General features: G+C 40.0%; 1 protein-coding gene and 1 long non-coding RNA gene across 4 annotated transcripts in view; one reads left to right on the forward strand and one right to left on the reverse strand.

The window, feature by feature from the left end:
• Positions 1-8016: 8016 nt before the first annotated feature.
• On the reverse strand, positions 8017-15468 carry LOC147364431 (uncharacterized). Its single transcript, XR_015134468.1, has 2 exons — positions 14978-15468; positions 8017-9771 (listed from the first exon to the last, which is right to left on the reverse strand). It is a non-coding gene; the product is annotated as an uncharacterized LOC147364431 (long non-coding RNA).
• AP4E1 (adaptor related protein complex 4 subunit epsilon 1) overlaps positions 14773-26785 on the forward strand; it is a 70116-nt gene continuing 58103 nt past the window's right edge. Inside the window, exons 1-3 of one of the 3 annotated variants that reach the window (XM_086320918.1) lie at positions 14773-15813; positions 17594-17665; positions 22702-22825. In XM_086320918.1, coding sequence (XP_086177044.1) covers positions 15664-15813; positions 17594-17665; positions 22702-22825 — 346 coding nt within the window. In that variant the 5' untranslated portion in view covers positions 14773-15663. Of the gene's footprint in view, positions 15814-17593; positions 17666-22041; positions 22061-22701; positions 22826-26785 lie in introns of those variants that run through there. The other 2 variants (XM_086320919.1, XM_086320920.1) reach the window with 2 other exon arrangements.

Raw genomic sequence — 26785 nt, forward strand, 5'->3', positions numbered from 1 at the left:
TGTCATTCTCCCCACCTCAGCCCCCAGGAAGTGACTATGTGTCCTTGCTGTCCCATGTCAGGTCCCTCATGCTGCATCCTCTTCTGGGAAAGGTGGCTCCCTTCCTGACTGCGGAGCTCAGCTCTTGCTCAAGGGCACGTGGTGAATTTAGTCTCCTGCTAAAGTCATTTCTTTGCATTATTCACTGGTTTTTGAACTCTTCAATGGCAGAGTTACTTAAAGTCTTAATTTGGGGGCTTTGAATATGCCAACAAACTGCATCTCTTAGCCCCTCTGTGTTCAGAACCTTATGAGAAACAGACATGTTAGTCAGACACATAGAGATAAAAGTGTCAACTTTAATAGGGGTAAGGCACAGAGGAAGAGCCCCGCAGGTCAGGGCTTACAACCGGACTTCCCAACACTTGCCCCCTAGACCTTCTGAGGAGGCAGGGGTGGCTGCATGTGTGTGCAGGCTCAGGGTTTGAGACATCTTTCGGATGGACAGGCTAGTCCTAGGAGAAGACACAGAAGTGTGCTCATTCCTTCTACACTGGCCCAGTCAGCTGAGTCCCTCCTGCCTTGGGGAGAACTGGAAAGGAACTATCAGGAAGGTTAATGCTCTTCAGAATTTTGAAGAAGCGAAGTTTTTATTTTGTGGAGCTGGGAGAGGGAGAAAATGACCTCCCCTTGCAATAACGCCCTTTGAGGAATATCTTGCTCTTAGAAGTAGGAAGGAGAAGGCAATGGCAACCCGCTCCAGTACTCTTGCCTGGCAAATCCCATGGACGAAGGAGCCTGGTAGGCTGCAGTCCATGGGGTCGCTAGGAGTTGGACATGACTGAGAGACTTCACTTTCACTTTTCACTTTCATGCCTTGGAGAAGGAAATGGCAGCCCACTCCAGTGTTCTTGCCTGGAGAATCCCAGGGACAGGGGAACCTGGTGGGCTGCCGTCTCTGGGGTCACACAGAGTTGGACACGACTGAAGTGACTTAGCAGCAGCAGCAGCAGTAGGAAAAAGTGATGTAATTGATTCCCATATGACCTAGGTACTGTATTTTTAAAGATTCTACTCTCATTAGTATAATAGTACAGGCTCAGGCCTCAACAGTACTATCATCTCTTCAGAATGCTACTTTTCTTTCCTTGATTCATTTCTGATCTCCCGATTATCTTTTACAATGGTCTGGATCAGAGACTGCTTGAAGATTCAGAAAGTTCCCATAGTTTCCTTCTGAGAAGATCCTGCTTATTGAATCTAGAGTTTATCTCTTTTTCTTGTCCAGGATCTGGTAGACTATTGGGAAAAGTCCTCACAAAGATTTCCTGGGAACTCGATTTTTAAAACAAGTATCTGTGGGAAAATATTCTCCAAGTACGAAGGGGCTCTGTTTTTGCCTCTACTTATTTCTCAAGCTCCTCAGGGAAAACAAAGTATTACAGGTCAAATCTTTTTACAAGTAAGCTCCACTGGACTGTCCAAATACATGGTATGGATTAGGATTTTGGTTCATTGACTATGACTTAGGTTAGACATAAACTGTGCTGTGGAGGATTCTTGGTTGAATAAAGATTTTCACTGCAAATGTATTTGTTGTAGAGGAATTTACCTGGTAAACACAGATCTCTCCAGCTAATGTTTTCAGCAGGCTGTTTCAGACTGGGGAAGAGGAGTGGGAAAACACTGTGGACACAGTCTGCTGGCTAGCAGTCAAGGCAGAGGAAAGAAAACACAGGCAAAGGTTTGTGTGAAATGCGAATCTGAGTCACAGAGGGAGAGGAAGAAAATAGTATGTGTCATTCTGAAAAAGTTCCTCTTAGAGCAGTTTCTTTTGGCTGTAACAGTTGCCTCTCCCCCGGAGAGAGTCAAAGGGCCTCATCTGGCTCTTCCTGCCCCATTTTCAGACTTAAAAGGCAAATCCCCCCTTTCTCCCAAGAAAGAAAATAAAATGAAATTGAGAGTCCTGGTCTCTGAAGAACCTGGGTGTGGTTTTGAATGAAACCAGGAGAGTACCTTCCCTTAGCTGGGAATGCCTGCAGTCAGGACTGGGATGTGCTCCTCTGGTGCCCCCTTGGGCATGAGAGTGGAACTGGGTACTTTAAGTTTCCTGCTGCTGCTGCTGCTAAGTTACTTCAGTCGTGTAAATCCCCACTATTGAACCAGTACTCTACCCAGAATGTTCAAGACCTTGCCTCTCAGTGTGGAGCAGTTCCTGACCAATATTTGGCCGTTACCAAGGCTTCTCTTTTGAAGTTTTTCTCTGGCCACTCCCTATATGCCCTCCTCAATATATTCATTTTTCTAACAAATTCTTTCTTTCCATTTGGCATGCATCTCTGGTAAGATGCATCTCTGGGATTGCCTGTTGGCTCAGATGGTAAAGCATCGGCCTGCAATGCGGGAGACCTGGGTTCGATCCCCGGATTGGGAAGATCCCTTGGAGAAGGAAATGGCAACCCACTCCAGTACTCTTGCCTAGAAAATTCCATGAATGGAGGAGTCTGGTGGGCTACAGTCCGTGGGGTCACAAAGAATTGGACACGACTGAGCGACTTCACTTCACTTCTTCTGGTAACTAAGTCCAAGAAAGATCCTGTCATTTCAGTTCAGTCGCTCAGTTATGTCCGACTCTGCGACCCCACAGACTGTACCATGCCAGGCCACCCTGTGCATCATCAACTCCTGGAGTTTGCTCAAACTCAAGTCCATTGAGTCAGTGATGCCATCTAGTCATCTCATCCTCTGTCGTCCCCTTCTCCTCTTGCCTTCAGTCTTTTCCAGCATCAGGGTCTTTTCCAGTGAGTCAGTTCTTCACATCAGGTGGCCAAAGTATTGGAGTTTCAGCTTCAGCATCAGTCCTTCCAATGAATATTCGGGACTGATTTCCTTTAAGATTGACTGGTTTCCTTTAAGATCTCCTTGCAGTCCAAGTGTCTTCTCCAACACCACAGTTCAAAAGCATCAATTTTTTGGCACTCAGCTTTCTTTATAGTCCAACTCTCACATCCATACATGACTACTGGAAAAACCATAGCTTTGACTAGATGGACCTTTGTTGGTAATGTCTCTGCCTTTTTTAAAAAATATGCTGTCAAGTTTGGTCATAACTTTTCTTCCAGGGAGCAAGTGTCTTTTAATTTTATGGCTGCAGTCACCATCTGCAGTGATTTGGGGGCCCAAGAAAATAAAGTCTCTCACTGTTTCCATTGTTTCCCCATCTATTTGCCAAGAAGTGATGGGACTGGATGCCATGACCTTAGTTTTCTGAATGTTGAGTTTTAAGCTAACTTTTTCACTCTCCTCTTTCACTTTCATCAAGAGGCTCTTTAGTTTTTCTTTGCTTTTTGCCATAAGGGTGGTGTCATCTGCATATCTGTGGTTATTGATATTTCTCCCAGCAATCTTGATTCCAGCTTGTGCTTCATCCACTCTGGCATTTCACATGATGTACTTTGCATATAAGTTAGATAAGCAGGGTGACAATATACAGCCTTGACGTCCTCCTTTACCGATTTGGAACCAGTCTGCTGTTCCATGTCCGGTTCTAACTGTTGCTTCTTGACCTGCGTATAGATTTCTCAGGAGGCAGGTAAAGTGGTCTGGTATTCCCATTTCTTGAAGAAGTTTCCACAGTTTGTTGTGATATACACAGTCAAAGGCTTTGGCATTATCAATAAAGTAGAAGTAGATGTTTTTCTGGAATTCTCTTGCTTTTTCCATGATCCAACAGATGTTGGCAATTTGATCTCTGGTTCCTCTGCCTTTTCTAAATCCAGCTTGAATATCTGGAAATTCATGGTTCGTGTACTTAATGAAACTGTGCACCATGTTGTGTAGGGCCACCCAAGACGGATGGGTCATGGTGGAGAGTTCTGACAGGTGGAGAGTTCTGACAAAATGTAGTCCACTGGAGAAGGGAATGGCAAACCCCTTCAGTATTTTTGCCTTGAGAACCCCATGAATATTATGAAAAGGCAAAAAAGATCCTGTAGCAAACTGTAAATCAATAAATAAATGAGCATTTCTAAAATCCATTTAAATATTTTATAGTTTTATTGTGATGTAATTTACATACTATAAAATTCACCCATTATAAGTGTACAGTCAATGATTTTTAGTAAATTTATAATGCTGTGCAACCACTGTTACAGCCTAGATTTAGAACATTTCCAAAACCCCATAAAGTTCCCTCATGAGTATTTGCAGTCAATTTCATTTCCAGTTTCAGGCAACTACTGATCTGATTTTTGTTGCTGCAGATTTGCATTTTCTGATCATACATAAATGGAATCATACAATATATAGTGTTTTGTAACTGATTTCTTTTACTGAGCATGTTTTTGAGGCTCATCCATGCAATATGGGCTTCATTTCTTTTTATGTATGAAAAGTAGTCAATTGTATGGATTCATTTTATTTATCTATCATCAGTTTATGGACATTTGGATTGTTTCCAGCTTTTGGCTCTTATGAATAATATTTGCAATTTATCTACCAGACTATTTTGAACTGAGAATAATAAGATCAGATTCTGAAATAGAAAGCTCTTTTTAAAGGTTTAGCTGAAAAGAGAATTGGTAGTGGTTAAGTGACTAATTAGAAGTTTTTTTTAAAAATAATCCAGGACAGAGATGAGATACTAAAGCAAGATGGCAGGGGAAATGGAGCAAGAGGATGTTTTAAGCATGTTATCAGGGGTAAGTGGAGGCAATTTAGCTTGAGTGGGAAAGCAGAATTATTGGTGGGAGCTGACAAGGTCTTTTCAGGGAAAATACTGCCAAATGTGAAATACAGAGAACAAGGTGATGAAGAAAGCTAAATGGAGTTTAGAAGTTGACAGGGTTGGAGACTGGATGGATGACTAAGAGTCTAGACAGGAGTCTAGCCAAGGATAGCGAGTGAGAAGTGGGCAGTGGGGGTGTGGGGTGCGTGTCCTGGAGTTCCTTTTTCAGGTATCCCCATGCACATTCCCAGGACAGCATGGGGACCTTGGAACAGGAGATCGTGAACAACTGTTGTCTGTCTTCAACAGTCCCATTGACTGAGGGCAGAAATTTTTTGAAAAATGTTAGATGAAGGAATGATTCCCTGGAGATAAATCCTGAAAAGAAGGGGGCTGAATTCTCTGTGGGCATGGGGGTGGAATCCAAGGCTTTCAAAGCAAAAGCTAATGTTCATGTACAAAATGTTTCTGAAGAAACAGATCATAACAGTTGCTTCTATGGAGGGGAAGTTGGTGGCCGGGAATGGGAAGTGAACAAGTCTTGTCTTAGAATAACTTTTTGTACATTATGAATTTTGAATAAAGTGAGCTTAGCATCTGTTCAAAATAAAAATTTTTTAAAAAGAAGCTGAGAAAATATACTGGAGAAAAATATTTTATCACCCTCTCACACATTTGTATATATTTTCAGGTGAGACAGCCCTGCTTAGAAAGTTTGTGGTGGGGCTGCTCATATTCTTGTGGAGAATAAACTAGTTTGCCCACTACTGTCCTAGGATCACCTTACTAAAATGTACTGAGTCACTTCTCTGCCCTGTTTTCAGCTCAATGAGAGCCACCTTCCTCCCTGACTGAAAGAAGAGAGAGAGGAAATCCCGTTGTTGAGGGTTTAATTGAATAGGTTCAATCCTGGTGATGGTATGTCATTCTGAGTGAAATTACCTGGGACAGAGGTAGAGATGGGAAAAAGAGAAAGAACAGCCCATATTTACAGAAAAAAATGTATGGTCTTAAATTTCAAGCTTAAAAAAGAACATCCACATCCCCTTCATTTCAGGGCAGGACTTGGAGCCAAAGCCTCAGAACAGGAAGCCACGGACAACCTCTTCACCATCAATACTAAGAGAGTACAGGAGAAATGTTCCAGGCAGAGTCTAGATTTAGGGATGTGACTTCAGTTCTACCTCTAAGTTTGTATGATCTTAGACAAGTGGCTTCCACAATCTAAGTATCAGTATCCTTTTCCACAAAATTAGTAATTGGATGTGTAGGTGAACTCCAAATATTCTACAGTTCCCACATCTTATAATTTTAAATCTTACAGAGCCTGCCGTATAGTTCTGCATCTTATCCTAACAGGTATTTCACTTCTGGGCTTTTGACGTATGTTTCTTAGCTCTACTTTCAATTTTTAGCTTTGGGAGGTGGAAGCTAGCAGGAGCATAGTAGGAATTGGTGGATATTCAATGATCTTTATGTTTCAGCAACTACTGTTCATAACCTAGTCAACTGGAGATAATTTTGTATTTTTTTTTTCCAATTTTTTCTCTCTTCTGAGAACTCTTTTGTCTTTTTCCTTTGTAACCATTCACCTTACTTCTAAATTCTTTTGCTGTTCACTAGCCTATACTCATTTATTGATATTGACTGAATTATGATTGAATTATAAATATAATGATTACTTCAACAAAATAAGTACCTACTAAGTACTACATAGGCAGTTTTCAAACATTTTGGTTTCAGGACCACTCCACATGCTTAGTAATTATTGAAGACCTCTCAAAGCTTTTGCTAATATGGGTTACATATATAGTCTTTTCAGAGAAGGCAATGGCACCCCACTACAGTACTCTTGCCTGGAGACTCCCATGGACAGAGAAGCCTGGTAGGCTGCAGTCCATGGGGTCGCAAAGAGTCAGACACAACTGAGCCAGTTTACTTTCACACATTGGAGAAGGAAATGGCAACCCACTCCAGTGTTCTTGCCTGGAGAATCCCAGGGACGGGGGAGCCTGATGGGCTGCTGTCTATGGGGTCGCACAGAGTCGGACACTACAGAAGCAACTTAGCAGCAGCAGCATATAGTCTTTTACTGAATTAACAAATTAAAACAGAAAAATTTAAGCTAATAGCTGGTTTTAAAATAGAAACAATAAGGACTTCCCTGATTATCCAGTGGTTAAGAATCCACCTTGCAATGCAGGGTTTGATCCTTTGGATCCCTGGTTGGGGAACTAAGATCCCAATGCCATGGAGCAAGCTAAGCCCTTACACCTCAGAGAGTCCAGGGTCGGCTCTGAAAGATCTTGAGTGACACAAGAAGATCCCCCATGCCACAAGTAAGATCTGACACAGTCAAATGAAAAATTAAAATAAAAAAATAGCAACAATAAACATATTACATGTTAGCAACATTAAAAAAAAGCTATATATTCAAAAATGAAAAAAGTGAGAGGAGTGGCTCTGTTTTGCAAATTTGCATATCTGTTTACATCAAGCTGAATATAAGATAGCTGGATAGTCTCATGCCTGGTACTGCATTTAATCCATCACTTTGGGGTTTGTAGTAGTTTCCTGGGGCTGCTGTAACAAATTACCTGTGCCTCAAAACAACAGAAATGTAATCTCTCTTGGTTTTAACTGAAACATTGGAAAAATACCCTGATGCTGGGAAAGATTGAAGGCAAGAGGAGAAGGGGCAACAGAGTATGAGATGGTTGATGGCATCAGTGACTCAATGGACATGAGTTTGCACAAACTCTGGGAGATAGTGAAGGACAGGGAAACCTGGTGTGCTGAAGTTCATGGGGTAGCAGAGTCGGACACGACTGAGCGACTAAACAACCACAGTGGTTTTGGAGGCCAGAAGTTCAACATCAGTCTCACTGGACAGAAATCAAGGTGTGTGCCAGGAAGTACTCCCTCTGGAAGCTCTAGAGGAAAAGTCATTTCTTGCCTCTACCAGCCTCTTGTGGCTGCTGGTGCTCCTTAACTCGTGATGACTTGTTCTAATCTCTGCTTCTATCTTTACATCAAATTTTCCTCTTTCATGTGTAGTGGCTAATCTCTCTCTGCCTCTCTCTTATAACATTTATGATGGCACTTAGGGCCTCCTGAGATAAACCAGGATAGTTTAATTTCTTTCTTGTAAGACCCTTAATCACATCTGTGCAAGTTTCACTCTATAAGGTAACATTCACAAAGTCCAAAGATTAGGATATGACCATATACTTGACAGACAGTATCAGCCTATCACGGGTTGGTATGTTTGAAGTTTATGAAGAAATCCTAGTCTCACATAGATTATGTAGTTCAGGAAAAAAGAAAGTATTTTAATAGCCTTTTCAAATAACTGAGGTATTCTTCTTTGACACCATACCAAAACTCAATAAGCAGTAGTTTCTTAAAGGTTTGTTGCAATATGGAATTTGAAAATATATCAGTGAACTTTTCATATAGGATTACATTAAAATCATTAGTCCATATGCATTTTAGATAAAATGCACTTAAATTGAATGAGACTTAAATTAAAAATTCTTACTGCTTCATTAAAGATATGCTTCTACTGATGGCTGATTCATGTTGAGGTTTGACAGAAAACAGCAAAATTCTATAAAGCCATTATCCCTCAATTAAAAAAAAATAAATTAAAAAAAAGATATTCTTCGGTGTAACTGTCTTTTTTTAAAAATGTGAGTATTTGGTGGTGAAGAGTACAGTTGAGAGCCTCTGCCTTGATTTGTGCCAAGGTGCCAGCAGTTTTGTCCGGTGCTAATTTTACACAATTAGTGCAAATATCAGCACAATTGTTCCAGCATAAACTATGAGATTAAAAAAATTGTAAAATGCTTTATTTTAGCATCCCTTTAGTTTAATGCCAGGCATTTATATAAAAGATCTTCAAGGATTAGCTCATACTGACACTTGATAGCTACAAGCAAAGCAATGAGTCTAGCTACATCTATAATTACATAATTTTTATCTATCTTGACAGTATAATTCGGCAGATAGGGTATTAAATTAAAAATCTTTATGTCTGTAACTAAATTTATAAACTGGATCTTTGGAAAACATGATTTCTTTGACAGATTTTTCACCTAGCAAGCATTCATTCAGTAATGTGCAGGCTTTATTAGTCTCTCAGCTATCATATGCCCTTCTCCAGCCAGGCCAATACAATAATTTAACCTGTAAAATGCTTCAGCTGGCTATTCATTTCTAGTTTGAAAAGTGGTAACAAAAAAGCTTTGGCTTTTAAAGAGGTTGTCATTTTGATTTTACCTTTTTATTTATTATTATTATTTTTAAAGTTTTCTCACCTTTCTTGGCAGGCTTTTTTCCTACATTAAAAAAATTATTTTTAACTGGAGGATAATTGCTCCACAAGGCTGTGTTAGTTTCCGTTGCACAACAACGTGAATCAGCCGTAAGTATACACATATCCCCTGCCTCTTGAGCCTCCCTCCCACCACACCGCCCATCTCACCCTAGGTCCTCATGGAGCACCGAGCTGAGGCCTGTGCTCCACAGTAGCTTCTACTGGCTATCCACTTTACACGCGGTAGCTCATATACATCAGCGCCACTCTCCCAGCTCGTCCCACCCTCTCCATCCTCCACTGTGTCCACAGGTCCATTCTTCATGACTGAGTCTCCATTCCTGCCCTGCAAATAGGTTCATTAGTACCATTTTTCTAGATTCCACATATATGTGTTAATATGTGATATTTGTTTTTCTAGAGAGCTTATCGTTTTTAAAATACTCAATTTCCTTTTCTTTAAACTGAGAATGACTGGTCTCAAAATGATGCCTCAACCTACCTGGCACCATAATAGTGTTTGAAAATATTCTGTTGACTGAGGTAAACCATTAATATGTCTAAAGTCAAGGAAAAGAAATAAGCTTTGGTCACACTTTCCTTTCTTATTTACAGTTCACTTAGATTTTTCCCTTTACCTGAGTCAGAATCCTCTGATACTGATGTATCATCTTTTTTAGCATCTTTACATGTGGGAGATTGAGAAAGCAGATCTTTTAATTTCTCTCTCGTGTGTCAATGAAAGAACCTAAAATTAAAAGAATTACAAATAAAATTTTGTTTTAGAATAAAATATTAAATTATAAAAAATAAGCTTTTGATAAAATTTAAATATTAAGAAAAGTTTTCAATAAACTAAAAATATTCTTGCAAAACAAAATGTTTTTCTTTGTGTTTTTGCATAAGCACAGTCACAATTTAGGGATTTCAAAATACCATTTATTGGATGATTAATGAGAAATAATATATAAATAAATGTTGACAAAATTCTTAGAGGAAATGGAAAATGTTATTTGAGCCAACTGAGGATTAAAACCTGGAAGACAGTCTCTCAGAGAGCTCTGAGAACAGTTCTGAAGAGGTACAGGGGGAGGCCGGTAGTATAATATGAGTTTGATGAAGAGGTATGTGCAGTCAAGCACTCATCTTGGTAGAAGGTTACCACTGTTTGTGAGGAACAAATATATTAGTTAATGGGTTTAGTGCTTTTCTAAGTATTGTTGTTGTTGTTCAGTTGTTCAATTGTGTCCGACTCTTTGCCACCCCAGGGACTGCAGCACACCAGGCTTCCCTGTCCTTCACACAGCTCCCGGAGCTTGCTCAAACTCACGTCCTTTGAGTTTGTGATGTCATTCAACCATCTCATCCTCTGATGTCCCCTTCTCCTCCTGCCTTCAATCTTTCCCAGCATTAGGGTCTTTTCCAATGACTCATCTCTTCGCATGAGGAGGTCAAAGTATTGGAGTTTCAGCTTCAGCATCAGTCCTTCCAATGAATATTCAGGATTCATTTTCTTTAGGATTGACTGGTTTGATCTCCTTGCTGTCCAAGGGACTCTCAAGAGTATTCTCCAGCACCACAGTTCAAAGGCATCGACCGTTCAGTGCTCAGCCTTTTTCATTGTTCAGCTCTCACATCCATACATGACTACTGGAAAAACTATAGCTTCAATTATAGGGACTGTTGTAGGCAAAGTAATGTCTTTGAGTTTTAATATGCTGTCTAAGTTTGTCATTGCTTTTCTTTCAAGGAGCAAGTGTCTTTTAATTTCATGGTTGTAGTCACCATCTGCAGTGATTTTGGAGCCCAAGAAAATAAAGTCTGTCACTCTTTCCATTGTTTCCCCATCTATTTGCCATGAAGTGATGGGTCTGGATGCCATGATCTTATTTTTTTTAAGCCAGCTTTCTCACTCTCCTCTTGCACCTTCATCAAGAGGCTCCTTAGTTCCTCTTCACTTTCTGCTAAAAGGGTGGTGTCATTTGCATATCTGAGGTTATTGATATTTCTCCCTGCAATCTTGATTCCAGCTTGTGCTTCATTCAGCCCAGCAGCTCACATGATGTACTCTGCATAGAAGTTAAATAAGCAGGGTGACAATATATAGTCTTGACATACCCCTTTCCCAATTTTCTTACATTTAAGTATAAGAAGATGTAAGAAACTAGGTTCGTAAATTTTTTTCCTACAAATATTTATCCGAGAGCCAGTTTTGTCACATTTCCAGAGCACAGAGCGCCTCATCCTGATCTTTGCCTTGAATTCCTTTCAGGGTATATTTTAGGTCAGCAACTGCCATGGCTAATGACCTGATTTTTGAAGAAGTGGATGGTGAGCAACATTTTTTATTTTACAATATCTTCCTTTGGTCTTAATTTTGACTAAAGTTTGGGAGTAATTTTGTGATCAATTTTTTCCATGGTGCTAATTGCCAACATCCACTGGATCATGGAAAAAGCAAAAGAGTTCCAGAAAAACATCTATTTCTGCTTTATTGACTATGCCAAAGCCTTTGACTGTGTGGATCACAATAAACTGTGGAAAATTCTGAAAGAGATGGGAAGACCAGACCACCTGACCTGCCTCTTGAGAAACCTGTATGCAGGTTAGGAAGCAACAGTTAGAACTGGACATGGAACAACAGACTGGTTCCAAATAGGAAAAGGTGTACATCAAAGCTGTATATTGTCACCCTGCTTATTTAACATCCCGTGGACAGAGGAGCCTGGTGGGCTGCCGTCTATGGGGTCGCACAGAGTTGGACACGACTGAAGCGACTTCGCAGCAGCAGAGTACATCATGAGAAACGCTGGACTGGAAGAAACACAAACTAGAATCAAGACTGCCGGGAGAAATATCAATAACCTCAGATATGCAGATGACACCACCCTTATGGCAGAAAGTGAAAAGGAACTAAAAAGCCTCTTGATGAAAGTGAAAGAGGAGAGTGAAAAAGTTGGCTTAAAGCTCAACAGTCAGAAAATGAAGATCATGGCATCTGATCCCATCACTTCATGGGAAACAGATGGGAAACAGTGGAAACAGTGTCAGACTTTATTTTTTTGGGCTCCAAAATCACTGCAGATGGTGACTGCAGCCATGAAATTAAAAGACGCTTACTCCTTGGAAGGAAAGTTATGACCAACCTAGATAGCATATTAAAAAGCAGAGACATTACTTTGCCAACAAAGGTCCTTCTAGTCAAGGCTATGGTTTTTCCTGCGGTCATGTATGGACTGTGAAGAAAGCTGAGCACCGAAGAATTGATGCTTTTGAACTGTGGTGTTGGAGAAGACTCTTGAGAGTCCCTTCGACTGCAAGGAAATCCAACCAGTCCATTCTGAAGGAGATCAGCCCTGGGATTTCTTTGGAGGGAATGATGCTGAAGCTGAAACTCCAGTACTTTGGGCACCTCATGCAAAGAGTTGACTCATTGGAAAAGACTCTGATGCTGGGAGGGATTGGGTGCAGGAGGAGAAGGGGACGACAGAGGATGAGATGGCTGGATGGCATCACTGACTCGATGGACGTGAATCTGAGTGAACTCCGGGAGTTGGTGATGGACAGGGAGGCCTGGAGTGCTGCGATTCATGGGGTTGCGAAGAGTCGGACACGACTGAGTGACTGAACTGAACTGAACTGAACTGAGGAATGCTCATCCCCAGGTCAGGCACAGATTCCATTGATAGCCTCTCACTGTGTGCTATTGCTGGACTAGGCATTGTTAACAGTAACCAAAAGCCTCTGGACTGCCTGTCTTATTAGTTTGTTATAGTTCAGGAACCCTCTTGTTGCTTCTTCCCATATCTAGAATTACACTACTAAGATGATTGATCTTATAGGACTACATATTTGACCAATTGTTTTAAACAACGTAATCATCATTCAAAAAACAAAGATAATGGCATCCGGTCCCATCACTTCATGGCAAATAGATGGTGAAAAAAAAAATGGAAGCAGTGACAGGTTTTATTTTCTTGGGCTCCAAAATTACTGCAGATGATGACTGCAGTTATGAAATTAAATGACGCTCGCTCCCTGGAAGAAAAGCTATGACCAACCTAGATAGCATATTAAAAAGCAGAGACATTACTTTGCCTACAAAGGTCCATATAGTCAAAGCTATGGTTTTTCCAGTAGTTATGTATGGATGTGAGAGTTGGACCATAAAGAAAGCTGAGGGCCAAAGAATTGGTGCTTTTGACCATGGTTTTGGAGAAGACTCTTGAGAGTCCCTTGGACAGCAAGGAGGTCAAACCAGTCAATCAAAGGAAATCAGTCCTGAATATTCATTGGAGGCACTGATGCTGAGGCTGAAGCTTCAATACTTTGGCCACTGGATGCAAAGAGTCAACTCACTGGAAAAGATCCTGATGCTGGGAAAGACTGAGGGCAAGAGAAGGGTATAACAGAGGACAAGATGGTTGGATGCCATCACCGACTCAATGGACATGAGTTTGAGCAAGCTCTGGGAGATAGTGAGGGACAAGGAAGCCTGGCATGCTGTAGTCTACGGGGTTGCAAAGAGTTGGACCTGACTGAGCGAGTGAACAATAACGGTTATCATGAATTTTTTCTGAGGCGTGGCCACACAGTTGATAATGCAAAAAATCAATGAGAATACAATTAATATAGTTAGTAACATTCTGAATAAATATTTAAGCTAAGAAATTCTACTAGGTGTGACCCAGAATCTCCCCTGGTCATCTCACCAGTCTGTTTTACACCATTGGCTATTTGTAAGGGAAATGATACACTGGCATTGTATATAAAGTTCACTAAAGTTGTCTACAGGTACAAGGTGAATGGTGGAGCATTGTGACCCCTTACAAGATTGAGAAAGAAGCTTATCTTCTAAGAGTTAGATAACTAGTGCCAAAAAAAAAAAAAAAAGAAAAGAAAAATTGATGTTTATGGTGGAGTAGGTATTTCTGCCATTGGGGAAGTCTCGTTAATGCATAATGCAGTTGCACAATGCACATTAGAGGGGAGGGACCGACCCAAATAGGCACAGAATAATTTTATGTCTAAATTTCTCTTGTCTTGCCTTAAAATATGAATTTTTTATTGCATCACGAAGATAGCTTATAAGAACCCACTAGAAGTACTAGAAGTACTGAGGATAAAACGAGCTAATCTCTGAAAATACACTGATCTACCAACATATCCTAAACCGTAGCTGAATCTATAAAATACAAGAGGAGTATTCAAACACGTATTTCCCCAGCCAGCAGAGGCTGTAAATCATCTACCCTCTTGAAAAAGTCTCTATACACTCTGGAGAGGATAAGCATGAAAACAGCAAATAACATTAAAGTTAATGTTGTGACTATTGTTTTGACTTCCTGGATCCTCTCTCAGAGACTCTCAGAAGTCATCAGACCACATTCTAAAAACCACTGTACTAGATTCTGTTCCAGACCGAGGTTGGGATAACAGCAATGAATAAGACATCCTCAGTACAGGGAGAAAAATATTGATGTAGTGGCAACTGTCATCCGTTTTAAAACAGAAAATAACAGAACATTGCGAGACGACAGGTCGGGGGCGGTGGTGGCGGTGGCCACCTGACCACTTCCCCTTGCTGGCTGCCTCCCCAGATCCTAGAAGAGGGGCTGAAGGGTAGCGACACTGGCCAAGAGTCCCCGTACGCGGCGTGGGCGGAACCCGGCAGGATGAGTCCACAGGACAGCCGCGCTGTCATTCAGCTCCACCAGGGTCCCTGGCACCGCCAGGACCAGGGCGGCGCGTGGTGCCGCGGTCCCTCGTCGTCCCTCAGGCTGCGGCGGCGGGAGGTGTAGGGATTGCCGGTAGTCCCCAAGCAGTGGGCGGTGGCCGAGAGAGGGCCAGGAATGTCCACCTCCCTGTGGTGTCCCCAGCAGCGCGGAGGCGCCTAAAGGGAAAGCGAGACTTTGGCGGGCGAAGTATGAGGGAAGGACAGCGGCAGCGGTTACCTTAGGAGGAGCCAGAGACTCGCGAGACGCTGGCGTTGCCATCGAAACCGGGAGCGTCCGGCCCTTCTCAGTTCAGTTCAGTTGCTCAGTCGTGTCCGGCTGTTGGCAACCCCATGGACTGCAGCACACCAGGCTTTCCTGTCCATCACCAACTCCCGGAGTTTACTCAAACTCATGTCCATTGAGTCGGTGATGCCATCCAACCATCTCATCCTCTGTCATCCCCTTCTCCTCCTGCCTTCAACCTTTCCCAGGATTAGGGTCTTTTCCAATTAGCCAGTTCTCCGCATCAGATGGCCAAAGTACTGGAGTTTCAGCTTCAGTGTCAGTCCTTCCAATGAATATTCGGGACTGATTTCCTTTAGGATGGATTGGTTGAATATCCTTGTAGTCCGAGGGACTCTCAGAATCTTCTCCAACACCACAGTTCAAAAGCATCAATTCTTCGTCGCTTCTACTCCACCACAAGACGACAACATCCGCGCAGGCTTGGAGCGCGGTCTTTCGCTCGCGGACTCTCGCGCCCTCTAGCGGCGTCTCTCGAGAAAAACACTGTACTTGTCCGCGCGGGACGCGAATAAAGATTTCTTCTTCAAACAAACAGGAAGTGCCTACGGAGGCCGGGCCGGCGGCGGGTCAGGGGCCGGGCATGAGGCCGGGCGGAGACCGGATCGCGGGCGGCGGCGATGAGCGACATAGTGGAGAAAACACTGACGGCGCTGCCGGGACTCTTCCTGCAGAACCAGTCGGTTGGCGGGCCTACGGCCGCCAAGGCGTCCTTCTCCTCCCGGCTGGGCGGCCTGGTCCGCGGCATCACCGCGCTCACCTCCAAGCACGTAGGTGTCCGTCGGGCCGGGAGGTCAGGGGCGCCTGAGGGAGGCCCCCTCCCTGGGAGGCTCTGGTCCCGCGGTGAACCCCTGGAACTGGCTCTCCGGCGGGTTTGTCTGTCGGTCCTGGCTTCTCTCCGGAAGCGTCACTTGGGCTGCCCGGACAGACAGACAACTAGGAGGCCAGGTTTCCACAGTTGGCCCTGACGTTGACTCATTATTATCTGGGGGCAAAGTCTTTACTATTTGAGCCTCCGTGTGTTTCTCGAACGTTGAAGTGTCAAAGTACCGATACATATTTCATAGATTGTTTCGAGGGTTAGAAGAGACACCAACCAGTTGAAAATACCAGGTGCCATGGAAGTGTCAGCGTTATTCTCAAAAGTTTCTTTCTAACTCGGATTCTTGCTCTCTCCCAGTTCTTCAGTGTATGCTAGATAACATGTATTAGAACAGACCCTGCCATCTGAACCTGCTGTTTGAATATGTTTGGGGAGCTCGAGGTTCTTAGGTTAGATCTCTGGATTGGGGAAAGAAAAAGCGTAATTCTTCCCAATCTCAGTATTTGCTGAGTAAGTTTCTGCCTCCGATGGGCTTTGAAAACGAGCATTTATAATGGAAAATTTTAAGTTCCCACAAACTTTCTGTAGTTGCATGGGTTGTGTAAGATGCTGATAAAAAGCGTCAAGGATTTTGTATCTTAAAAAAACAATCATGTGGTATAGCGTAATTTATTTGTTCAGAAAATACTTAAGGAAGAAGCTGTGTGTTAAACCCTAAGGAAATAGTCTAAAACACATTTACTTTTTCCAAAGAATTGGTCCTTCATCTTGGGCTTAAGACAGGTATAAGCAGTATATGGTGAAATATGTGTCAGGAGAGAAGAAAAGAGAAAGGAGATTTTTCTTCACAGTGCTCTGAGGGTTTAAAAACTGTTTGTAAACTGAAATAGGATGATGTACTGGAGGGGATCTATTTCACATTCAGAAATCACAGAAAACAATTATTTGTGGACTTAATATTGTTTAACATTTTGTCCTTTGCTAATTTTTATGAGATGGTAAATGAAATAAAATATTTTTGGTTTTAAATTGCAGTTTGAAACTGTATATAAGGTATCTAAATGTGGCAGTACTTCACTAGTACTTTTTGGTTAGTTACTTAATGGGCATCTGCTAGTTCATTGTGTAACTTAGAGATAGCATTGTATTGGGCAAAATTTGGACCAATTTTCAAGTGCTTAAGGAGGTGAAATACAATGCAGACGATAGAAATAGCCATATTTGTGAATTTATTCTGTGTGTGTGAGAAAGAGAGGAAAGGGTAGGGAAAGGATGCAAGGAATAAAGGGGAAAAGGTAGGGAAGAAGAATATAGTTTAAGGGAAAAGGATTGGTTTTTGTTTGTCTTCTTACCCTGTTTCTCCATTCCATGAAGAAGAAGGTGTGAGAACCTTATTCTGGGCCACTACATGAAGAATTTCTTTTCTACTTATTCTGTAGTGTTAATTAAAAAAAAAAAAAAAATTTCTGCTAAACCGTCCTTAAGGGGACAGTAACTGAAGAAAAGAGGAGTGGTGAGTTAGCGTGAAAATATTTATTCTTTCCAGGAATGATTCTGAGGGTTGGAGAAATCCCTTTAGGCAAATCTGAAGCACATACTTTTTGTAACTCTCCTTTAAAATAATGTTTCTTATTTATAATATTGTGAGTTGTATTTTTCCCTTTTAAAAATACTATTACAGTTTAAAAAGACAGTTATTCATGAGTCAAATATTTTCACTTTTTTAGGAAGAAGAGAAATTAATCCAGCAGGAACTGAATAATCTGAAAGCAACTGTTTCTGCTCCTACTACAACCCTAGTAAGTTTACATAGTCGATGTCAGCATGTTTTCAATTTGAAATCTGGTCTACAATTGACTCAGTAGTGGCATTAACTGATGAGTTGCTAAAATCTAATATATCACAGTCAAAATCAGTTATGGATGATAATAAGTCAGACGTTAACTTTGGCCTTTTATTACCGACTGACTGCACCAGACCAAAACTTGCTTGACTGATGTCAGTTCAGTGACAACATGATGATAGTTACATAAATGTGGTAATACTCCTGGGACCCCATAACCGATCTTATTGTTTTAATGTTGTGCACTGAAAGAAGGTTGCTGCTGCTGCTGCTGCTAAGTTGCTTCAGTCGTGTCCGACTCTGTGCGACCCCATAGACGGCAGCCCACCAGGCTCCCCTGTCCCTGGGATTCTCCAGGCAAGAACACTGGAGTGGGTTGCCATTTCCTTCTCCAATGCATGAAAGTGAAAAGTGAAAGAGAGGTCTCTTAGTCGTGTCCGACCCTCAGAGACCCCATGGACTGCAGCCTTCCAGGCTCCTCCATCCATGGGATTTTCCAGGCAAGAGTACTGGAGTGGGTTGCCATTGCCTTCTCCTAAAGAAGGTTAGGACACATAATTTAAAATAGTATTTTAATACTATTAAAATATATAATATTTAATATACATTAAATATAAATATAGATAATATACATTATAGAATATTAAAATATACAAATATATAAAATATAAAAATATAAAATATAATACTATTAAAATAATAGTATTTTAATACAGACCTTAACAGACCTGAATTGATACATTGTAAAAATCTCCTATTTTGCATTTCTACATCTTGGAGTATAGGTTGACTGACAGAGTAGAAAAATGATTTTCTTGCTGTAAATCTGAGTGTATTGCATAATAGCTAAATCAAGATCTAGTTTAAAAAAAATTGATTCCCTATAATTTGATTTTCAAACAGCATTCATTCAGCAATTAAGCAGTGGCCACTGTGGGACTGTCCCTACATGGTTAGATTAAGGCCTAGGTTTTTTTTTTTCTTTTAATTTTCACGTGGTTTTAAATAATGAGATTTTATAAGCAACATTTATTTAGCAAAGATTTAGTGAGTGCTTTCTTTGTGTAAGTTGCTGTGGCATACACTTCTAATAAAGGTACTAGGGTGATCATTTTGCTTGTACACATGATCATGTGTGTGAATAACACTTGTAAAGTCTGAGAGAATATATGTGTTTCCTTTTCTGGTTATAATAAAGGACAGTGAATGGTGCTGCCGGATTCGTGGTCTCCGAAGGAGAAGATTTAACTCCAGGACCGAAGTTAGTCACAGTCACTCAGAACTTTGTATAGATTTTATTTAAAGTGAAAGTGACAGAGAAAGCTTCTGGTATAGATATCAGAAGGGGGCAGGAGAGTACTTGCCTCACTAAGCAGGACCTTATATACTTCTCAACCAGCTGCTGAGAATAGATAACAAATACCTCAAGGCTGTGAGAATTTCGCCCAGACCCTTCCCTGTAACATACATCCTGGGATGACATCAGCATGTCAGGATGAGATTAGCCAGAAGGAACAGGTTAACCCAGAGCTCAAGACTGTGGAAGTTTTACCCAGGCCTTTTCCCATAACATTCATCCAAAATTCAAAAAAAAGGCATGTCCTTGAACAAGAGATGCTGCTGCCTTTGAGACCTACTTGTCTAAGGCAAAAGTATGTGTTAAAGACTGTTTACTTGTTCCTTAAAGGGGCCTTACTTCTTGTCAACCTGCCTAAGTTACTCTTCCAGGTGGACAAATGAAACTCAAAGCATAATTAATGTGATACAGTGTTCAATGTCAGTCTCTCAGTTGTGTCCGACTCTTTTGTGACCTCATGGACTGTAGCCCACAAGCTCCTCTGTCTATGGGATTCCCCAGGCAAGAATACAGGAGTGGGTAGCCATTTTCTTCTCCAGGGGATCTTCCGCACCCAGGGATTGAACCCAAGTCTCCTGCATTGCAGACAGATTCTTTACTGCCCAAGCTATCAGGGAAGCCTCCAATGTGATATATCTGTGTGTATTAATGTATATATATGTGTGTGTGTGTGTATAGATATGTATATGTTTATATGTGTATGAATAAAGTCATTGTGCATTGTGATACTTGAAAGATATGTTGAGCAATGACTTCTCTTTTTAAGCAGTGACTTCTCTCTTTTTACTTGATTTCCATTTTCTACAGTTGGCAGTATTAAGTACAATTTTTCATGTTATTCAGTATAAACCTGATGTTGACAGAATTTAGATAAGTAGATAGAAGTTAGGAAGCAACAGTTTGAAGGAAGATTTTATAATAATTATGGCCAGTCATTCTGAGTGTACGTTTTAGAATAGTCTGTCCTTGAGGTGGTGATGTAGAAGTTAGATTACAGTTTGTTAAAGAAATTCTGAAGTGAATTTCTACATTGGAGAATCATTTTCTTCTCCAAAAATAAGAGAATAATAGTGTATGCAATAGAATTTTACTTAAAGTGCCTAATGACTTTTGAGAACCTATGAGATAAAATGTTACAAAATCAAGGTTGATATTTAAGGGCTTAAATGAACACTTTCACTCCTCATTGATACAGAATTTTGCTTATATATATATATATTTATTTATTTTACTGTGATGGGTCTTAGTTGCAGCTTGCAAGATTTTTAGTTGCGATACGTGGGATCTAGCTCCCTGACCAGAGACTGAAGCCAGGCCCCCTGCATTGGGAATGCTGTCTTAGCTACTGGACCCCAAGGGAAGTCCTGATACAGAAGTTTTTGAAGAAGCTTCCAGTATCTTTTACACGTTTTCTCAGTTGTCATTGTTCAGTTGCTCAGTCATGTCCAACTCTTTGCGACCCTAGGGACTGCAGCATGCCTGGCTTCCCTGACCTTCACCATCTCTCAGAACTTGTGCACACTCAAGTCCGTCGAGTTGGTGATGCCATCTAACCATGTCATCCTCTGATGTCCCCTTTTCCTCCTGCCTTCAATCTTTCCCAGCATTTGGGTCTTTTCCAATGAGTTGGCTCTTCATATTAGGTGGCTTAAGTGTTGGAGCTTCGGCATCAGTCCTTCCAGTGAATATTCAGGATTGATTTCCTTTAGGATCAACTGGTTTGATCTCCTTGCAGTCCAAAGGACTTTTAAGAGTCTTCTCCAATACGACAGTTAAAAAGCATCAGTTCTTTGGCGCTCAGCCTTCTTTATGGTCCAACTCTCACATACATACAGGACTACTGGAAAAACCATAGCCTTGACTGTATGGACCTTCGTCAGCCAAGTAACATCTCTGCTTTTTAATTTGCTGTCTGGGTCTGTCGTAACTTTTCTTCCAATGAGCGAGCATCTTTTAATTTCATGGCTGCAGTCACCATCCATAGGGATTTTGGAACCCAAGAAAATAAAGTCTGTCACTTTTCATTGTTTCCCCATCTATTTGCCATGAAACGATGGGACTAGATGCCATAATCTTATTTTTTTGCATGTTGAGTTTTAAGCCAGCTTTTTCACTCTTGTCTTTCACCTTCATCAAGAAGCTCTTTAGCGTCAGCTTCACTTTCTGCCATAAAGGTGGTGTCACCTGCATATCTGAGGTTATTAATACTTCTCCCTGTAATCTTAATTTCAGCTTCTGCTTCATCCAGCCTGGCATTTTGCATGATGTCCTCTGCATATAAGTTAAATAAGCAGGGTGACAATATATAGCATTGATGTACTCCTTTCCCAATTTGGAACCAATATTTCTCAGTATTTAGTAGTTAATGTGGTAATGAATTAACTATTATTACTTTAAACCCAAGTGAACTAAATTAAATCATTAAATATTATTCCCTTAAGATTTTCCTGTGATTTATTTTTAAACTTTTCATATTTAAATGTGTATGTGTATATCTATCTATATATAATATATATGAAATATTAAATGTTGTCCTTAGTTTAAAACATTTTATTTTACTATTCTTAAGCTTTTTGTGATTTAGGAATTCTATAATTCTGTTATATATTAGGATTAATTTATTAACCCTAATTTTTAGATACTAAAATAGTCTGAGCTTTACATATTTTGAAACACATTTATTTATATTTTTAATTCTTGATTAAAATTTGCTGTCAATATTGAGAATGCAGATATTCTCATACTAATAAATTTATAGAATCTCTTAAAACAAGTTATTAGCTTATGTTGTAAATTTTGAAAGACTCAGTTAAGTTTAATCTTGGAATGACTCTACCATTAATAGGGCTTCCCTGGGTGCTCCGACAGTAAAGAATCTGCCTGCAATGCAGAAGACCTGGATTCGATCCCTTGGTCGGAAAGATCCCCTGGAGAAGGGAATAGCAACCCATTCCAATATTCTTGCCTGGAGAATTCTGTGGACAGAGGATCCTGGTGGGCTACAGTCTGTGGGGTCGCAAAGAGTCGGACGCAACTGAGTAACTAACATATACACATACCATTAATAAAGTCATAATATTTGTGAGAGTTGTTGAAAAAGTAATACTTAGACAATAAATTATTGCATATCATATACAGCATAATAATTCTGAAGAAACTCCAGATGCAATTTGGTTTTTAAGTATGAAAAATATTTTCATTACAGAAATTGTTACAAACTTGTGGGGATTTCATGGATATTTTCATTTGACAAAGTGTATTAAATGATGTGCTGCATTCTAGAAGCGAAGTTAGAGTACTATGACTGAAGTTTTTTCTGAGGACCATGCATCCCACATTATGACCAAATTTTTCAGGAGGGGGACCTAGAATTAGAAATAGCTATAATTGATTTATTTTATATTGTTGCCTCTAACAAAATATCGAAACAATTTTACTAAAATGAGTACTGTTGATAGTTAAATTTGGGAGAAACTTGTTTACAAAGTCTGACTTTGGGTGGTAATTTACATATGATGTTTCTTCAGTGCCAGGATTAAAGAATTCTGCTGTTAAATGATTACAAACATACTAAAGAAAGAGTCAAAGCATTCTCTTTATATGATTACTGGATTTTTTTTTTTTTTTTTTTCCAGAAAATGATGAAGGAATGTATGGTGAGACTTATATATTGTGAAATGCTTGGATATGATGCTTCCTTTGGCTATATACATGCAATCAAGTTGGCACAACAAGGAAATCTTTTAGAAAAAAGAGTAGGTATGTATGCGTTTAAGACTATTGCACTTTATCTTGTCCTTAAAGTTCTGACTAGTATGTAAAATGAATGATGACTGATATGTAGTATGTTTTTAGAACACTACCTTGTGATTTCCTTACCTTTAAAAGATAACGCATCAAAAACTTACAGCCTATAAATGAAATCAATTTTCTGATTCATAGCATTTTGGAGTTACATGGAAGATTAAAAGTTGTTTGTTCTTAGGATGGTGGTTAGATGACTTTGTCAAGACTCACTGAACTATACCCTTAAAAGGATGACTTTTCTTGTATGTAAATTATACTTCAGTAAAGCTGATTTTAAAAAGTCTATTCAGTTTCATCAGTTTAATGATCAGATATGGTTTTTTATAGAATAAGACTGAAATTGCTGTGAATAATTTTAGCTATCTTGCTCTTAGTTTCACAAATGTTAGCTATAAGGATTTCAGGTATCTTTTAAAAATTGTTATCTCTATAATTAGCCTCCAAGGCTATTAGTAAAACTCCTTTCAAAGACTTAAAGCTTGTTTTCTTATAGCTTCAGCTTCATATCAGAAACTTAAGGAGCAAGCACTTTAGAATAACATAGGAGTAGAACGTATTCTTTATTCAAAGAAGTTGCTACTGTTACCTTGTTGGGGACCAACCTTCTTATGCTATATTGACCCTTGCTGTCAGATGATGGGGAAGGGTGGAGATGTCTTGGTAAAAGATTCTGAGACTATCCTCACACAGCATTCTACTTGTTGAACCTCACTTCACCAAAAATACTCTTCTGTCTTTCATTATATTCTTCTCTCCAAGTACAGTGGCCTCTGGCAGCCTATCTCTCCCTTTCTGTATTTCAAACCAAGTTTTAACTCTTCTGTGATCACTCAGGTGGCTCCTACCATCTGTTTGTCTTCTCCAACCTAATTGTAAAATCTCTGACAGCAGGAAATTTTGAAAACAATAGATAGTCAATACTTTGTACATCTGTTGCTGTCTTTTTCTTTTTAGACTTTCATGTAATTTTTTCATTTTCAATTAAATTTATTTACTTATGGCTATGCTGTGCAACTTGCGGGATCTTAGTTCTTTGACCAGGGTTTGAATCCAGACCAGCAGTGAAAGCGCCAAGTCCTAACCACTGGACCACTAGGGAATTCTCTGTTTTATTTTTAAAATGTGTAAAAATTACTTGTGTTACATGGTCCAAAGTTAAGACCTGACAAAAAGGTATAATCAGACAAATTTCTGATTTGTCAAATTTTTACTTTTATTTCTAGCTCCTGTATGAGGTTTGCCCCTTACCCCATGAATAACTATTTTCACTAGTTTCTGATTAATCTTTCCATTGCTTCTTTTTGAAAATAAGCAAACAAGTACACATTTATATATTCTCTCTTACACAACAAATGGCTTGCTGTAGAGATTATTCTACACCTTGTTTTGATATCTTTGTATTTTTATACAGTTGCATAGTTTTCATTGGGTGGGTGGATATACCACAGTATTTTCAATCAAGTCTCTATTGGTGGATATATGAGTTTGTCTTTTGTTTTTTGCTCTCATAACCAATGTTGCAGTGAATGACCTTGTACATGTGTTATTTCATAGTTAAACTGGCTAAGGAGACCCCAGATTCATTGAGATTCATGGTCTTTCTTAGGAAAGTATTTTCTTGCCACCTAGAGAGACATGTTTGTGGGTATCAGATGTTCTTTATGTGTGCTAATGACTGGAAGTTTTGTTTTTTTAATGTGATGTGAAAGTTGCTCAGCCGTGTCTGACTCTTTGCAACCCCATGGACTATACAATCCATGGAATTCTCCAGGCCAGAATACTAGAGTGGATAGCGTTTCCCTTCTCCAGGGGATCTTCCCAACCCAGGGATCGAACCCAGGTCTCCCGCCTTGCAAGCAGATTCTTTACCAGCTGAGCCACAAGGGAAGCCCTTGTTTTGTAGGGTAGCATTTAAATCTTTTATATCTTGATTTTAGTACTTCTGCATCATCTACTTCTCTGAGATTTCTATGGCTAACTTTGGTGCTTTGTCTGATAGATAATGCCTTATTGTTTTTCACATGAATATTGTTGAATAAATAAATCTCAGTATCCACTAAGTCAAGTATTATGTTAGGTGCTTTATCTTGTGAGATGGTATTTCACTTTACAGAGGAGAAAACTGAAGCTCAGAAAGGAAGTCAGTTGTTGAAGGTCATAGAGCTATTAAATGGTGGAGCCAAAATATGAACCCAAGTTTCTATGAATCAAAGCCTGTATTCTTTTTTTTTTAAATTAATTTATTATTTATTTGGCTGTGCTGGGGTTTTAGTGGTGGCACCCAGGAATCTTCAATCTTCACTATGGCTCGAGGGATCGTGGCATATGGGATCTAGTTCCCTGGCCAGGGATCGAACTTGGGCCCTCTGCTTGGGGAGCATGGAGCCTTTGCCTCTGGACCATCAGGGAAGTCCCTAAAGCCTGTATTCTTATCCTATAGCTCACTCTTAATCATAGCAAATGTACTTTATAATCATAGTTGTTGTTATTTCTTTTCCTGAAAAAGAAAGTGAAAGTGAAGTCACTCAGTTGTGTCCGATTCTTTGTGACCCCATGGAGTGTAGCCTACCAGGCTCCTTGTCCATGGGATTTTCCAGGCAATAGTACTGGAGTGGGTTGCCATTTCCTTCTCCAGGGCATCTTTCCAACCCAGGAATTGAACCTGGGTCTCCTGAATTGTAGACAGACGCTTTACCGTCTAAGCCACCAGGGAAGTCTTCTTTTCCTGAAGTCTTTTTAATTTTTTGAGTCACAGAATATCTTTTCCCCCTGTTTCTGGATTATCAAAATAGTTTCCCTGTTTTCTCTGGTTGTCAAAATAGGACATTCTTTGACACAGATTTAAGGTTTTTTGTAAGGTTTCAAGGTGGTCTTTGGATTAGTTTGTTAATCTTCTTGCATTGTGGTACTAGTGACTTAAGTGTGGATAATATCTTTGCTGAACAGATGTAGTCTGATAAGATGTAATCTCTGCTTTATTTGTTTTTTAAAATTTATTTATTTTAATTGAATAATTACTTTATAGTATTGTGATGGTTTCTGACATACAGCAACATGAATCAGCCACAGGTATACATGTGTTCCCCGCTCCTGTAATCTCTGCTTTAAATACTGTCTAGGGTTTTTCTCTTCCCTGGTCCTGGTTTGTTCTTTTTTCTCTGTCCTGATTATGGGAGTGATAGCTCTGTTCCTCTGACCTTCAGTGAAGATGCTTGGTTATGAGAACAGGAAATTTCTGACATTTTCCCACTTTCCACAACAGGCACAGACAGTATGAATGCTGGGTAGTGATAGGGATAGTTAACCTTAGAATCCCTAATAAAAGGGCTGAAAGAATTGAAAAGAATGAAAAACAATGGGGATGGGAAACAGGGAATCGGGTCTCAAGGGAGACTGAAGAAACAGAATGGCATAAGGGTTAAAAACGTGACCTAACTCGTACTGGCTTGGTTGTAGTCCTGGCTCCACCATGTAGTAGCTGCAGACCTTGGGCAGTTATCCTTTTGGGGCCTTTTATACTGGGGATAATAATAATATCTACCTCATATAGTTATTGTAAAGATTCAATAAGCTTGTAATGTATTTGACCCATAGCAACTGTCTAACAAATGTTATCAATATGAAGGGTGACAGGAAAATGAAATGGGGCATCCAGATTCCATACACATGGTATTTGTACAATTTTAAGATGTACTTTTTAATGTTTTGATATTATTAAAAGTGCTTAAGTCAATGAGTATATTTAATGTGGTAGACAGTGTTTTTTTCCTCAACATCTATTCACTCAATAGTTTATCTTCAAACTGAGAAAACAAGGTATTTCTGGTGGCTTAATGTATGATTTATGTCATATGGTTTGGTATTAAATAGCTCATTCAGTAATACAGATAGCTGGTAACTCACTATTAACTA

Source organism: Bos grunniens, chromosome 10 (genome assembly GCF_055505025.1).
Source record: "Bos grunniens cultivar Pamir isolate PY7600 chromosome 10, Bosgru_T2T1.0, whole genome shotgun sequence".
Lineage (NCBI taxonomy): Eukaryota > Metazoa > Chordata > Mammalia > Artiodactyla > Bovidae > Bos > Bos grunniens.